Source organism: Bombus huntii, chromosome 7, assembly GCF_024542735.1.
Source record: "Bombus huntii isolate Logan2020A chromosome 7, iyBomHunt1.1, whole genome shotgun sequence".
Lineage (NCBI taxonomy): Eukaryota > Metazoa > Arthropoda > Insecta > Hymenoptera > Apidae > Bombus > Bombus huntii.
In genome coordinates this window covers 15,501,188-15,518,101 of record NC_066244.1, presented here as the reverse complement: position 1 = coordinate 15,518,101, position 16,914 = coordinate 15,501,188, and the positions used below count along the sequence as shown (strand labels likewise).

At 37.1% G+C, this 16,914-nt stretch overlaps 1 protein-coding gene across 5 annotated transcripts in view; it reads left to right on the top strand.

Moving 5' to 3' along the window:
• LOC126867884 (mannosyl-oligosaccharide 1,2-alpha-mannosidase IA) overlaps window positions 1-16,654 on the top strand; it is a 691,228-nt gene extending 674,574 nt beyond the window's left edge. For 4 of the 5 annotated variants that reach the window (XM_050622935.1, XM_050622933.1, XM_050622932.1 and 1 more), the window contains 5 exons: window positions 275-488; window positions 5,557-5,781; window positions 5,883-6,088; window positions 6,949-7,143; window positions 9,417-16,654. In XM_050622935.1, coding sequence (XP_050478892.1) covers window positions 275-488; window positions 5,557-5,781; window positions 5,883-6,088; window positions 6,949-7,143; window positions 9,417-9,539 — 963 coding nt within the window. In that variant the 3' untranslated portion in view covers window positions 9,540-16,654. The remainder of the gene's footprint in view (window positions 1-274; window positions 489-5,556; window positions 5,782-5,882; window positions 6,089-6,948; window positions 7,144-9,416) is intronic. The other variant, XM_050622931.1, reaches the window with a different exon arrangement.
• The last annotated feature ends 260 nt before the right edge of the window (window positions 16,655-16,914 follow it).

Sequence of the window (16,914 nt, the reverse complement as noted above, 5' to 3'; positions counted from 1 at the left end):
ATATTACCTTCCTTCTCTCATTTCTAACTTCGTCTCGGCATTTATCATCACGATGCATAATTAATTTCTCCGATTATCTTTGGGTAATTTTCATTTTTTTAATCATTATCGAATAATTTTAATCATTAAAAGATAGAAAGAATAAAACTCTAAACCTTACCGCCACCATCGAACATAGATTAAAATAGAATTTTCTGGTGAACGCTAGTGCTAGGGTTAAGGATAAATAATAGCGAGGACTAACGGAGACGATGTCTCATTGGGAAATTTTCAGGCGAGCAAGAATTATGGCTGGGCGAGCAGCGGGTGCAGCATCCTCTCCGAAATTGGCACGATGCATCTCGAATTCACCTACCTCAGTGACATCACGGGCAATCCGGTTTTCAAGAGCAAGGTCGAGAACGTGAGAAAAGTGCTGAAGAACCTGGAGAAACCGAAAGGACTCTACCCCAACTATATTCACCCGAAGACTGGGAAATGGGGCCAGCGTGAGTTTTTTTTTTTTTTGTTTCATTATTATTTATTCGTCCAGAAAAATTTTTCGTTTACCGTAATATTTGTTCCTTCGAACCAAAAAATTCGATCCTTTCACATTTTTGCGTATCATTAAAAGTAACGGATATATCACCTTGTAACAGAATTATTTGGGCACCCTGTATATGTACTGAATTCCAATTTCTGTTTCTTTCGTCGTACGTGTCTCTATCTGCGTGTTATTCCTCAAGCAACCCACGCAAGAAACCCAACCACTTAATAACAATAATAAATCTTGGTCATACTTGGTACCCAGCATCCCCCGAGTAATCCCATTGCCGCGTTACTTAAATCATTATCCGCATCAATTCCAGCGGCAACGATCGGTTTGCTGGCAAAAACACCAGGTTAATTATTCTTCTCATGCTACATCGCACCTTCATAAATTTCACACGTACCTAATAAGAGAACTATCTTTCAGAGAACCACCGGTAATTCTCACGGTGGGACGTGAACAAAACGACCAGGCATGCGCGAACACAGTTTCACGATAAAATCATTCACCCCGCGAGCGATCATCAAAACGTATCCTCGATCAATATGAAAGACGGAAAAGGAAAAAATAATCACGGAAACACGAACCACGTGAAAATTATCTGGATCCTTCTCGATGTATATAGTTCAGATGAAAGCTACAAAAATTCAAGAAAGCTATAATTTTCACCATTTCTTTTTATTCTGTTTCGTTCTTTGTGCCATTTCTTTCTTCGTTGAATCAAAAATATCCAGTCGCTATTTAATACGTTTTACATAATTTAATAAAAGGAGGAGATAAAAGATACGAGGAAGCTCAGATATTTTGACATATTTTGAAAAATATGAAAATGCTTGGTAGAGTGTTTCAATCACGAAGAATAATAACGTTACTACTAGTTTCTATCTTGAAAAATGTACATCTTCGTAATTACCTGCGTCAGATTATTAAAATTCTAACGATACTCCCTTTCGTCCGCCAAATTCCGTGGAAATGAACAAAACCGTATTTCCCGAGCTACCAGTCGATCTTCAAACGCACTTCGCCGCACAATACCAAAGAAACAACTCGAACAACAAAGCTAAAAGGTGATATTTTGATCAGACAAAAAGAATCACAGAGAAAAAGGAGATCAAGTTTAAACGCGTAAAAAGAAGGGAAAAATTCGAGACGTGGAATAACGATGGATGTCGGATGTAAATGTAGCCGATGCTTTATTACTGTAATTTCATTTAATAAATCTTCACGCGTCCGGAGAATTTCGGGCAAAATAGATTTTTAATCTGACGGCTATCAATTATATCGGTGGAATAGTTTCGATGGCGACAGTGGCCGAGCAGAGATGAGAAGAGGGGGGCAACGAGAAGCGAGAAGGTGTCGACCCTGTTCCACAAGCAGCCACCGGTGTCCTCAGTTTCCTTTTGTGCTTCCGTCGCCTTCCGAGGAGAAGGTTACCTCTCATGGCCGGCACTCTTTGCACCGTCTCCCCCGAATATCGCATTTATCATACCGTGCATCCCCTCGGGTGCTAAATCCTCCTCTTCTCCCGTTGTTCCGCCGACTTCGTGCTCCTCCTGTATTTTCCTGTCGCGCGTATGACGATCCCTGACGAATATTTATCATCGTCGTGGAACCGACCATCGCCATCCTTCGCGTTTCTTCTCAAATCCTACGGTTCTATCTTTCCTCTTCGTTTTCTTCCTTTTTTCCCCTCTTCCTCCTTCTTTGTCTTTCCCTTAGTTTTCCTCTTAGTTTTCACTCTGCTTGCTTTTTCGTTTGTATTCTTATCATTGCACGTCTTGCACGTTGCGATTCTTCGTTCGTCCAAGTTCCGGATTCATCCAAGCAACCATTAAATTTACGATTTTATCGATTGGTGAGAAGCGAGAATCACTTTATCGCAAGAACAAGGTTTTGGTCAAATATAAGATGTTTGATATATACGATGTTTCGTCATACATCGTATATCGGATTGGCTTTTTCTTTTTTTGTATACTCGTCTCTATTCGTCTTTCTCATTGGGTCTTCTCGTTCATCCAAGCAGCCATCAAGCTTCGAGTCTCCTTAAATTTATGGTCCTATTGAATGTCGAGCGTCGCGAGGCTACTTCCAAGAGGAAACTTGGGCCAACTAATTACCCGCTCAGCTTGTATTCTACCCTTCTGATATCTGAATGGCCAACGAGCAGCTGCGAATAAGACCCTTCCTTCGAGTATGCTTTTGTATTACGTTCTTTGAACACATTTTCCGATATTGATGGTTTGCGATGCTGCGATCAACGATGGAGGAATGTAGATTAGGTGGACGTAGCACGAAGTTCACATGTTTCGAATATTTGCGATGAGAAATATTTTCAGTGATTCTGTGAGTGAATCATCGAGTAGTTGTCGTTTTTAACCCTAACGCGGTTCTCCAATTTTTTAATTTCTATCTTGTTCCCATTTCGGCGTACAAATTAGGTTTGCTGTATTTGAAGTAAACGTCTATAACGTAGAATTATACGCAACAATGTTTTCATATTTTACTCAAGCTTGAGATATTTTTTAATGCTAGAAGAACACAGTTGGATCGGAAATGACTGAAAGAACACAGAACACGGAATGAAATATGTATCTTTCGTTTCATTTCTATGTCGCTATCACGATTAGCGTAGATCTGTTCATTCATTCGTACGATTTAATAAATCTACAAATTTACATTTCCTATACATGGTTCGTGCAATTTTACTCCAGGATTTGTAAAGTTCAAGTACTACAATTGAGTTTCTCTCAATGACTGGACTTCCTTCGCTGAGACTCCGTTAAAAGCTAAAGAGAATTATTCTGATGTTTCTGCAGTTCTGTTGTAAAGAACGTCTAAAACAGAAAGGAGGACTAAATAAGAGAACAGGAAAGAATAATACGTTTCATCCAGAAGTCTGTTAGTGGTTTGAAAAAGGCTATTTATTTAATAATTTCATGCTTCAAACGTAGAGACAATGTAGCTCAAGTTGAAAGAAGTATTCGTAGAAATTGGATGATTAGAGAATATTCTAGGATACACGTGAATGACACACGGTTGGATAAGCAGTAATTTTCTATTTGGTACAGTATCCACTTTAAATATCGATTTCCCATTTAAGTATTTAATATCTAGTTCGAGAACCTAATTGAGATTTTCCCTCCTAACAAAAGTATTCAATATCTACCTCGAGTATCAAATCGAAATTTCATTTCCTATTATATTATCCGATGTATCTATTGCAAATATCTGATTGAAATCTTATTTCCGAAGAAATTTACTTTTCTGGAACATTAACGAAATGGAAGCTTCTAGATATTATAGTGAATAAAATTACAATGAACAGCATCGAAGATGAATAAAAATAAAGCAGGATATGCATCCAAAACACTTAACCTTCCTCTGTTAAAGTTATCCATCGGATAAAACAATTCAAACTTCATACATCCCACGAATACGTAGAAACCTGCACCGATCTGCCAATATCGTGCCTCGAATAAAATGTTCGAGGGGAAATAAAAGCAATAAAAAATCCTGCTCATCGAAACCTCATTGAAAAGCGCTTAAACTTTCTCTAATAAAATTAACCATCGAATAAAATATTCGAAACATCGTATTTCCAATAAATGCATAAAAACCCACGGTCTATCGATATCAACCGTCAAATAAAATATTCGTAATGGAATAAAATCAATCAGAATTTCAACACGTTGAAATCTCGTCTAAAAACACTTAGCTTCCCTCTATTTCGATTGCAATCGTCTCCCTCGCGTTTCTCTTGCAGCATGAAGAACAAAAAGGGGTTGCAGGAAAACGAAAAGGCTCGACGCTCGCAGCAGCCACGAACTGCAGAAGAAGAGTCACGAGAGTAAAACCGCCCGAGCTTTTTCTTTGTCCCGTGCCCTCTCTCAGACGAGTTGTCGGAGTAGCCCTCTTCTTCGTGCAAAAACCTCGCGGATATTCGCGTGCAAATGCCAGCCTCCACTATCTTCCGTACCTTCGAGGGCCTGTAGAGCTTGAGTGCTCGACCATTTCGCCGTTCGCTGTCGTAATAAAGCACCACTCTTCGAATCGTCGATTTCAACGAACGATTTCCAGCGTAGGTCGTCCCTCGGCGTTATTAATCGCTATCTCCTTTGAAAATCCGATTGCTTTGAACAACGATTATACTGGAGAGTCGCGAAGTCGTTGAATGGCGTTCTGTAACCGTCGAAGGGTATCGGTGTTCGTAAATACGATGAGAAAGCTGCTTCAAAGTAATTGTCTCGTTGACTGAAAGTGGCTGGAAACGCTTTCTTCGCAGGTTTGTCCGCTTCGTTTTCCAGTCGAATGGAAAGCCGCCTCGGTGGAAAGCTGAGAATTATGAAACTGGCTATACAGTCGCGTGGCACGGAGATGTCTTCTTGACTGTTATTAAAATGGAAACCCTGTCGACAGGAATCCAGCGGATTTTCGACGTAGCTTCTTTATCTCGCCGCTTTTGAAACGTGTAATGAGCTTAAGAGGACTCGCGAGATGGATTTTCGAAGTTGTCTTAACGAACTTGCTCTCTGGACTTGACGAATTTATCTGATTATGCCAGACATAGGATATAATTGAATCTCCGCCTTATGGAATTAAATTGCGTATTTCTATTATCTTATTTCTAGCATTCGCTTTAATTGCTTTTTCGAGCATAATCTTTAGAATGTACTGGCTATGATTATTTTAGTACGACAAGTTTTGTAAAGGCAGTAATGCGTTTGATCAGTTTCGCCAAAAACGGATGCATTTGTCGCCTGGTTAATTAACAATTCACCGAATCTTAATAAAGAAGAGGCACGAGAGGAATAAATAAGTTTACCATCTTTTTATTTCCGAAATAAAACACAACAATTTTCATTATAAAAATTTGCCAAAATTACTATATATAAAAATATTAAAAGTGCCAGAAGGGTGGATAACGACAGAAAAAAGATCTGTAAATGATACGACGATGATAGAACGTAAGGAAATTGGGAATATTCCAAGTCGGATTGACGGACGTTTGTTTTCTTGTCGAATCACAGATCACATGTCGTTGGGAGGTCTCGGTGACAGTTTCTACGAGTATCTGTTGAAAGCGTGGATTCAGTCCGGCAAAGAAGACGTCGAAGCCCGACAAATGTACGACGAAGCTATCGCAGCTATAGATCAACACATGATCAAGACATCACAGGGCAAGCTGCTCTACGTGTCGGATTTAAAATATGACAGGCTCGAGCATAAAATGGGCCATTTGGCGTGTTTCGCTGGTAAGTTTTGAAACAAACTTCTTTTATTCCTCCGTTATTAAGCTAATACCTCTTTCTAAAAAAAAAAAGTATTTTTACAAAATTGGTCTGTCTGTCTCCAGGTGGTATGTTTGCATTGGGGGCGAAAACCCAGGAAAACGAATTGTCTGAGAGATACATGACGATAGCTGCTGGTTTGACCAACACGTGCCACGAATCCTACGACAGAAGTTACACGAAACTCGGACCAGAAGCCTTCCACTTTATCGAGGGTAACGAAGCGAAGAGTTTAAAGAACGGCGAAAAATACTACATTCTTCGGCCAGAGGTAAGTTCTATTCATACAGATTTGAATCAACGTACTTGTTTGTCGATCAGAAGCTACATAAGTAAATAATGGAAACATCGAGGTGCGGAACATATCGATATGAATTTTCTATTGACTCGTTGAATGCTCGTTAAAATGTAATAATTAAACGGTGGAAGATGTTCGTGTTCTTTGTGGATTTAATTTGAATATACTCTTCTCATCGTTTTCGTAATTTTTTAAATCTGTTCAGATTTTTCAACCATTGATTCTTATATGATACAATTTAGATTAAGATCCTGTTTCTCTCGTAATTTGTTTTCCAATTATACACTTGGCTCAACAAGCTGTGCATTGGCTCTAAGGATTTCTTGTTGCTTGATTTACTGTTAATGGCAACATTTTTAAAAAGTAACTCTTCATTAAATGCGTTACTTTCTGCATACGCAATATGTTTCTCGCAGTACTAGAAAATGAAAAAGTTGAACGATACATCCACGAATTTAAGAAACGAAATTTCTATCCTATTCTTGTCTGAAATCTGATAAATGCCAGCTTCAAACACAGCTTCAAGGAATTAAAAAAAACGATTTCCATTTTGATTAAAAATACAAAATCTACTTTCAAAAACGAGCATCTGTTCGATCCATTTTGTCCGCGAGTCTATCATTAAACGAAAAAAAATCCGTGGACGAGTATGATTCGATGACAAACGAAAAAACAATCAAACGGAGCAGATAGAAACATTTTAGCATTTGTTTCCGGGTGTTTCCACCACCGGTAATGCAAACTGAAATATTCAATCCGTTCTTTTTCGCGTGACTTGCCAGGACAAACACAGGCTGTTCGCCAAATTCCGAGGTAAAATATTTTTCTTTCAGACCTTCGAATCGTACTTCGTGATGTGGCGGCTGACAAAGGATCCGAAATACCGTGAATGGGGCTGGGAAGCTGTTCAAGCGCTCGAGAAATACTGTCGCGTTCCAGGAGGCTTCACTGGACTTCATAATGTTTACTTGGTCGATCCTCCGCAGGACGACGTGCAACAGAGCTACTTCTTCGCCGAGACGCTCAAGGTACCATGATTTCTATCGTTATTCCTTTGATTTCTAGCCAAACTTCTAGCATGCGTTGCAGAATTTGAGAAATATTCTTTACTCACTGTAGCGTTTCATAATATAATTATTCTATAATTAGCCATATTTTAGTCACGAAAAACACTGAGCGAACGTTAATGCATTAGAACGATAACCTTTGTTTTAAAGATAAATGCGATAGATATTGAATCTACAATTTGTAGATCGCGCTAGGTGAAGATGAACCGAAATGAAAAAAAAATTGTATAACATGAAATTACATTCTATAGGATTTTATACGAAGAAGAGTATTGTACGATTAATTTATAACATTGCACGATCTGTGTATACAATGGTGTTAATCAGAAGTGGGAAAAGGAAAATTGTACAGAAGTATCTTGTTACGCGATTATTTCGAAGACATTTGTTTCTCCTATTACATAATTATATGTAATTATTGCAATAGGAAATTGTACAATTTAATAGCAATACAGATTGCTAATTAATTGAAAGTAGCAGTTTAAATTGTTGGTAGTAAAGGACCGGTACTAAATATGTACGACATTATTATCGAGGAATAATATGTAATAAGAAATATAAAGAAAAATAATAATAACAATCGTCGTTTCTGCGACTCAATATAACACATTTATTTTCCACTTCGCAGTTTAAACCTGCTAAGAATCCCAACTAAACGTCGTTAACGTTACTATCGCCACGATATCTCACAATCTGTTCCCATTTTCCTAAACGTTAACGAACGTTTTCTTGGTCGTTACGCCGTTTACGTCGCGTTCACAAATTTTCATTTAATCTTCTGCCGAGAACCGCATGGCCGATGAAACATTTTTCGAGCGTTCGCAACGCGTTTAAAATTGCATTATCCGGGGCGTAGCGTGGCCGCGTCGTTAACTTCCGGTTAAAGGGAGTGAAACGCGAGAATTTTCACACGAGCATTGCAACCGTTGCACAAAAATTAAACGATCAGAGGCAAGAGCAAAGGACCTGCGTCTGGCAATTATCGGTTAGAACGACGACTACGCTAAGAAGTTAATCGACTTGTTAACAGTTTGCTTGATTGCTACTTCGAATTTCTCGAGACTCGTTGGCTCTCGGAAAAATCTCATTAGCTGGTTGTTATTTCAAAGCGACGCGTTTTAAATACTTTATAATTGTAAATTATAACCATAGAGCGTAGATGAATAGAAATCTGAGATTATCATTAACATTTATACTAACTGACACTGGTGTGTAAAGATTATTTCTGGAAAACGAGTAAAATCGTTATTAGTTTAGTATACAGTTTTCTAAAACTATGAATTGTAAATTACATTAACGAAGTCAATGATAAATTATTCTAGACGCGTACTAGTTTTATTTTCTACGTGGAGGGAATGTTAGAAGCTAGACAGAGAAATAGGATTAATATGTGCAATAAACGATACTCCTCGATTGAGTCTCGAGAAAGAGCATCCGAGTGCTATTAAAGCCTCAATGGTTACGATCCATATATCTCTTAATCGTTCGTTAGTGTTTTACATGTACTATTAAATTATATGAAATTACGTATAATACAAGCCTAAAAAATAATAAGAGAAAAAATGTACCAGCATTTATAAACATATAATAGCTGATTAATTATCAAATATTAAAATTAATAACTTGATTCTTTTAACGATCGTATCAAAGAGAATGGTCAAATTAAAAATCTAAAAGCAAATTAACGCGTTCGCTGCTGCTAAAATATGGCTATTCCCTCGCTTTTATCGAAGATATATTTAACCAACACTATTTATCTTACTTTGCTTGCCTTTCTAAGCCTTCTTATTTAAACACGCGAGAACAAAAACTCAACAGTTGCATCTAGTCATTACTGAAAATCTAACGGTTAACTTTTAGACAATTAGCGCGCCGCGTTACGTACAAAACGAAATAATTAGATTACGGATTTTTATACAAATTTACGTTTCCATGAACACAAGTAAATGGAAGTTAAACAGAGATTCATTTCACCCACTAAATGTTATAACGTGTACTTCACTTTGGATACTTGGTATACTTTTCCACGTTATATGCATTCTGTACTTTTTTACATTTTTCATACATACAGATTTTTCGCGAATATACCTAACATGCAAACTTTCTAAACTCGCAATTATGCATAAATATTAAATATAAAAATCTGTAGTCCAATACTTGGTAATAGCTAATAATAAATACATGCACAAGCCAGCAGGATATAATCGTTAAGTGTACGTTCTTGTCTATTTCAGTACCTCTACCTGCTGTTCAGCGACGATGATCTCATAAATCTGAACGACTGGGTGTTCAACTCCGAGGCTCACGTGCTTCCCATCAGGGGCAACCCCCTGTACCGGGCGTCTCCCTCTTTATAATTCAAAGGAAACTCTCACACCTGGAAGAAAACGACACACCGACGACACAGCAAGACCGTTCTAACAGCTCGAAACAATCAGAAGTCGTTCGCTGTGCACCAGGAAGGGAGAGAGCGACAACGTGAGAGATGAACAAGAAGAGGGAATAACTCGGAACTACAAGAAACAAGAAAGAGAAGAAAAAGCAACGCAAAAATTCAACAGTGTACGCGATAAGAAAATACGAGGAAAAATAGAACAGTGAACAAGTTTCTGGATTTAGAAGGTAAAAAAAGAAAGAAAAAAAAAAGAAAAGGAAAAGAGAAAAGAAAGGGAAAAAGGAACAAATCAAGGAACGCGTTATTACCTGTGAAAAATTATAGACAGATCGATGAACAGTGAAAATAATAGGAAAATGGAGAGAGACTGGAGAGGCGAGACGACGACGTGGATATTCAGCTCGCAAAAGCCACGTGTCGCCGCGGTGAATACAATTAAAAATAATTATTTTAGGTAAAACGAGATATAATAGGGGACAGGGAGAACGTGGAGAAGATGATAACGAACGTTATTTAAGCGACAAACTATACAGATGAAGAATTACACGGAGACACACACACACACATACACACAGAGTACATTTGTAAATAGCGAAAAAAGAAGGAATGTGTGAACAAAACTATATAATAGATGGTGCGAGAAAGAGAGAGTGAAAGAAGCGAGAGACGAGAGAATAAGGGAGACGTATGCTTGAGCGAAAGAGACAATTTGAAATAGAGAAAGAATGCGTGTATGCGTGTGAGAGAGGCAGAAACTAGAATGAAAATTTAATCGTTTGCCTGAATGCTTGACCCATTTTCTTTTTTCGCCTGCGACATAAAAATGGTCTAGGCAGCCGAACCTATTTCAAGGAAGATCCGAATACCGAACGTTCCAGTCGGATCTCTTGGTGATTATGGCGAAACTGTTCAATCGGTGTTTCTCTTTTCCTTCTTCCTTCTGTTCGAGCTTTTTCAAAAACGTGGCGCTCTAACGTCCGAGAGGTAAAAATTAAAAAAAAAGAAAAAAAAAGCGAAAAATTATAAAATTCTCTGACAAATAACGAAAATGATTATTTGCTAAATAATTAGTCGATGTAATTGGTTTGGGAATTCGTATTTTATGGGAAAGCATTTAGATCGAAATAGGTAATTATTTAACAAGAAAATTTCGTATGCCTATGTTAAGAACGTTTGAAAAAAAGAAAAAAGAAAGAAAAAGACACCAGTCCTCCAAGAAGATCGATCAGTGGATCTATAAGTTATTCTTATTTTAATTAACAATTATATCGATCGCTGATCGATCTCGCCACTTTTCAGACTTCACCAATACGAGACCTTCTTCGCGGCTTTTTCTATCTTTTTCTACTTTTTGAATAAACGACACACTGCGCCTCGATCGTCTCGGTGGCAGAAAGCACCGATGGAAATTCGTTCGATCCGGTCGCGCTACGTATTTGATGCGACGATTTCGTTTTAATTTTTAACCGGCTACGCAAGTGTTTTATAGAAATCAAAGTGCACGGAATTATTAATAAATCGCTATTTGTCTTTGTTTAGAAATTTTAATATATTGAATTACGAACGAAGGGTAACTCTCGTTTCTCTTTAAACAAACTGTTGTCATAATTCATACAAACATGAAATAAAATCAAAAGACGACATTAGTATTTTTACATTTTATACCGTGTGAATCCATTTATGCTTGAAAAGAATATTTTATTGGAATACCGGAGTTTCATTGCTTGAAATAACGCAGTTATTGAAATTTGGAAATCTCCTTAGAAATACGAGTGCAGAGTTTACAGAAGCTGGAGCATAAATGGGTTACGTTTAAAAGTTCCTTACATATCCTTTTGTTTCTGCGTCGCGTTCGGCTGAATTTTAAGGCGAATCGCCAAGTGCTTCCATGTAACTGGTTGGAGAAAATTTCGAAGAAGTTTCAGCCGAAACTTTTCTATGGAATTCGTAGTTTGAATCTTTATGGGCGTAATATGGAAAAGGAATAAGCGTACGAGGAAACGTAAGGAAAGATTTTACGATTTTCGAGCGTGTTTAACGGCGATGTGAAGCACAAGAGCAAAAGCGTCGGCTACTTGTGCGAATTACAATGGTATTGATGGAAGAACAGGCTTGGTTTATTTCACGTATTTTACATATTTATACGTTTGATATCTTCCTATTATTTTTACCATCGCTAAGATTCCTTACGAAAAATTTCTTAAGTGCTGCAAATTATTTCCGTAAAATACGAAAAATTCAATGAATTAGTAGATTTATCATAAAACACATCTAGAATATTGATGAAGCACTAATAGATTATTTTAATAAGTATCTAAATATTTTAACGCTATTGATTTTAAAATTTATCTTAAGATTCTACTTCTATCTTAGTAAGGAAATATATATTCGATGTGAATTCTTTCATCAATCCAACGAACGATTCTCAAAAAAGTCAATTATCCATCAAGGAAATTAAAAAAAGAGCAATCTTCAAAATACGAAATTTAAACCATCCATCCATTTAACGAAACAATCAGTTTTCGTTTCTTCGACAAGTTATATTGCCTGAAAAAATCAAAAACCATCCCCCAGTACAATCTTCATCACGATGAACATCAACTAGAGGGTTGCCCTTCGGACAACGAAATATAATTATTATTAATATTATGCAAAGATGAGAAATTGGCTGGCAAAAGATTCGATTTTTCTTTCTTCTTGATAAACCAGCAGGAATTTTCTACCGTTTTCAACAAAATCTTCAATGTAAAATTCAAACATGAAAGACGCGCATTAGCAACGATTCTTTCATATTTGTCCAAACTTGAGAGATTTTTTAACGATAGAGAATCCTAATCGAATCGTCAATTATCACGATATAGAACACGATCACCATCTTTCGTTCTTGCGTCCTTTGCATAGACAACTTCTCAACTTTGTACAATAGAAAAATTCAAAACCACTGGACTGGAGATGTTTACACAGATTCGTATTTTTATGAACGCAAAGAAACGAAAGACAATATTTGATTCACCCACTTAATATTATCTTTAATCGAAAATCGAAAGCTTCTGCGTTGTTACTGTACATTAAACGCGATTGAGAAACGAATGTGGTACACGTTCTTCGAATTGCGGGATTAAAATAAAAATTCGAGTTATGTCTCGGATATTTTTTATATTTTTCCGCGTTGCGTGCATTTTTGCACCATTGAATTTCCCCGAAGCACGTAAACATCCGCAGTCTAGCGATCACCGTTGCATCGATTCTCGCGTTCGACAGCATCATCCATCGAATGTTCGTCTCGTGGAAGGCTTTCGGCCATCGAGCTGCCGGAATCAACGTGCAGCCCCTGATCAGTAGTTTCCGGTGCAAACGTAACCTCACGAGACTCATATTTTTTCCTTGTGTGTGTTAAATAAATCAAAAATCGCGAGCCAAATTCCTACGTCGTATCCATCATTGACCCTATGCAGAGAAGACTGGATCATTGTCGACGCGATTGTCGAATATTTTATTCTATTGAAACTTCGATAAATGTAGCTTCTCCACTCGTCTATGACAATCGAATTTACTTAAAAAGTAAAACCGTCAAACCTTCAAAAACTTAGAATAATACTGTCGCTTTCAGTCAAAATATCCCACGTAGCACTTTTTCATTTTTCAAGATACGCTAAAGTATTTGAAACTTTTACCCGTGTTTCTTACCTTGCGTGTAAAGTTACGTTATACAGGCTGTAGCGATACGATGACTAAATATTTCAAATTGATCGAAGAGAATGATATAGTTCGAGCTTTTCTAGGTTTTAAATAGCAGATGGGAGATTTTGATCAAGGAGGACAGAATAATCATCGAGTCCACATCGATCGTCTCTATAAATTGTAAATTAGAAAAAATTGATATCACAAACGCTGTTTTTTTTTTTTATTTTTATCTTCCAATTCGCTATCAACCATGTCACTTCATTGCGATAAATAAACTTACCGGAGTTTCCTAAAAATCGAACTGCTACCCTTACGCTTCTGCGTTGTACAATAAAAAAGAAATTCGGAAAAACTAGAGTTGGTCAAGCTAACTTAACTGGCAGCTTCGCGTAATCGTAATTTAGAAAGAGACAAACGTGAAACACGTACGTGAGACGGAATTGATTCAGCCTTCGTTGTCAGAGGGTTAAACGATCGACAGAAGGATGAGTCGCGCGCGATTTTCAACGAAAGGGGAAAAGCGTAAAAGCGACGCGCGAAATCAGTCGCGCGTGGTAGTTTAGTAAACGATGTAGCAACCGATAAACTAGCGTGTATATAGATGAAAAGATTTCAAAAGAGAAAAGTAAAAAAAGAAAGTCATATTCTATAGGAGGTACGAGGCGTAGAAACAGAGTTATATAGAGGTTACTGGATGTGTAATTGTATAGGCTTTGCAACGAACGTGTGCAAGAAAAGAGAGAGAGAAAGGATATGTGTGCGTGAGAGTGGAGGTACGCGAGAGATATTGTAAATTCGAGTTGTCAAGACGCGTTTCGAGTTCGAGTCGGATGCGTTCCCATATTGCGAAGCTGCGTTCCATTACGAATAACGAGCAGCGTTCTTGGAAAGATAAAGATAACTTTACGAAATGTAAAAATTAGTTTTGTTCCTTTTCGTCATTTTTGTAGATTTATAAGTTTCAGAGATTTTAATCGGCGACAATAAGAATTAAAGTATGTTGGTTATTTAAAGGTATAAGAAATAGATTACCGTGATATCTTTTTAGAAAAATCCCTTGGTTTTCGTAATTTTTGTAGGTTTCTAAATTAACCAAATACTTCGAAAGTACAAAAACCTAGACCGTCGTAGTATTTCATAATGATTAATAGGTGGACCTTTTACAGGGAGCTTTTTTAGAATGATCAAATTTTGGACAATTATTTCTCAACGATTAATTGATAACGCATGACGAAACTTCGGATTTCGAGAATTTGAGACAGATATGAATTAAGGAAACGATATTTGAAATTGCAAAACCAAAAATGGAAATCATCGATTCCTGACGAAGAAGATTTATACCATCGCTTATGAATATTTGAAGCTCTTCTGCAACTCGATGTACGAAGATCTTCGAAGTTTAAAACACTGCCTGACTCAAACCACCGACATTATGTGAGCGATTTTCGTCCTCTTCTTTCAGGAATCACGCGAATATTCTTATACGGTTTAACAAAACGATTGTCGAAAGGGAAACTATAGAACGTATTTTTATAACAAGAAAAGAAAGAACGCAACAAAAGAGTGGGATATCGAACGATCGAATCAACAAATCTTTTTTCCCAAGTATCGACTGTCGTTTTTCGCAATTAAACGCAGCAGAAGGGACAGGAAATATCGAAGAAATACGTGTCCTTGATGGAGGACCGATCTCGAGGAATTTCCCACATCCGCTTTCCAAACAATCAGCGAGTCGATGACTAAGACGGCCAGAAAGTTACTTAATATATTATAACATAATGATACTTTACGCCTCTTGCCTTTTTCGTTCCTCGGGCTTGGATGGCCGCTCGGAAATTCACTGTTTCGAGCGTTCATCCTTGGAACAGAAGCAAGACACCATATAGAATGTATACACTCAACTATACGGAAGCACATGCGTATGTTTCTCGTACAAGGTGGAAGCGAAATGCTTAAATACGAGAACTGACAAAGAAACAAATGAAACGAGCAGGTGTTTCGATTGTAATTTCTCGTACGTTGTGTGTTTCTAAGAGATTCATTGATCCTTGACACAGTTACGATTATCATTCGTTCATGGACGTTCATTGTTACTGACGTGTTTTGAAGCGATCTGTTCAAAATAATTCATTCGTCGATTCTTCGTTTCGTTTTGAAATGGAAGCTTTCGTCGAGAAGCTTCGTTCAATCCGAATACGAAGAAAGAGATATTTTTAGAAGATGTTTGCGATTTTCATTCGAAATAGACACTTGTAATTATTTATTACGAATTTAAATGTATATAATTATTAAATAATCGTGTTACTTTGAACATATTTGTCGTTATTATTTATGACAATGTAGGAAGGAACAACGAATACCATCGAAATTTCATTTGTCAAGGAAAAATCGTTTCGACGACGTGGTAACAACGGACAGACCGAGAAAACTTCAGTGTCTTCTAACGCGTGGAACCAGCTCATTCGGAATTGGACGAGCAAGCGATCTTCGTTTTCCTCCCTTTCCGTAGGAACAAATCGATCGAATAAAACAATTCTATTTTGCTGCTGATATTATATACTTACACGAGCAAAGAAATAAAACGACAGAGGGAAACCGTTAGGTCGTTGTCCTGTGTAAAGAAAAAAAAACAAATTGTTATTTATAATAGTAACGAAAAGATTGTCGCTGATCTAACATAGCGACGACGATGAACGAGGATAGATTCGACGGTGGTGAAGATAGTAATAAACGATAATTAGCCTATACATATATTTGTGAATAGATATTTAATAATTTATTGTTAACTAGAGTATTTTATTTGAAGGATTTTCATTACACGGGGTTTCGGGTACCAATAATATCGTTTCTTACGCCAGAGAAAAAAGGGGTTCAAAAAAAAGAGAGACAGAGCGAGAGAGAGAGAGAGAGAGAGAGAGATTGTGTGAAAGCGATTATGCGAGTGAAGAAAAAAAATAATGAGATTAAAATGGGCGACAATTTCTACGTGCGCTTTTGTCAAAGAATCGAGAGAGAGAGAGAGATAGCGAAGAAAAGATAGAAAACAGTTTCTTAGCTTTACTTACCTAATTTTTGTAAGCAGAGCGACAACGGACAGACGCCGGTAAGGGAAAAAATAAAATGGTGTAAAAGAAAACAAATTATATATATTATATATTTATCGTTGGTCGAAGAACGGAGAGAGGAGAATGGGTGAACGAGAGGAAAAAGAACAATAGAATAAAATGTAAAACGATGAGCGCGTCGCGCGCCAGCATTCGACGCGAACTATAATTATACTTGTAAATACAATACACGATTTAGTGATAATACGGGGGTTTTACTTTTAACAGCTTTATGTGATTATTACTTTGTCATGATCAATGAAATAAATAAATGATGATAATACTTTAATCTATATTTCGTTAATAATCGTTCCCTTACCTTTCGACATCTTTTTAAACTTCTCGCTTCAATTTCGATTCAAATGCGAATTTACTTTCATTCTCGAGATCTCTACGTTCAGATTTTTTAACAAAGATGGCAAAGTTAGATTCTTATACGTATCTATCGAAATTCTGACCCTCTTTATTTTATCTGTAAATCCTCGTGTGTCTTTTTCTTTTTAATTCACGTATAAAATATGTCACACTCTTCGATCTTCTTTAAAATAT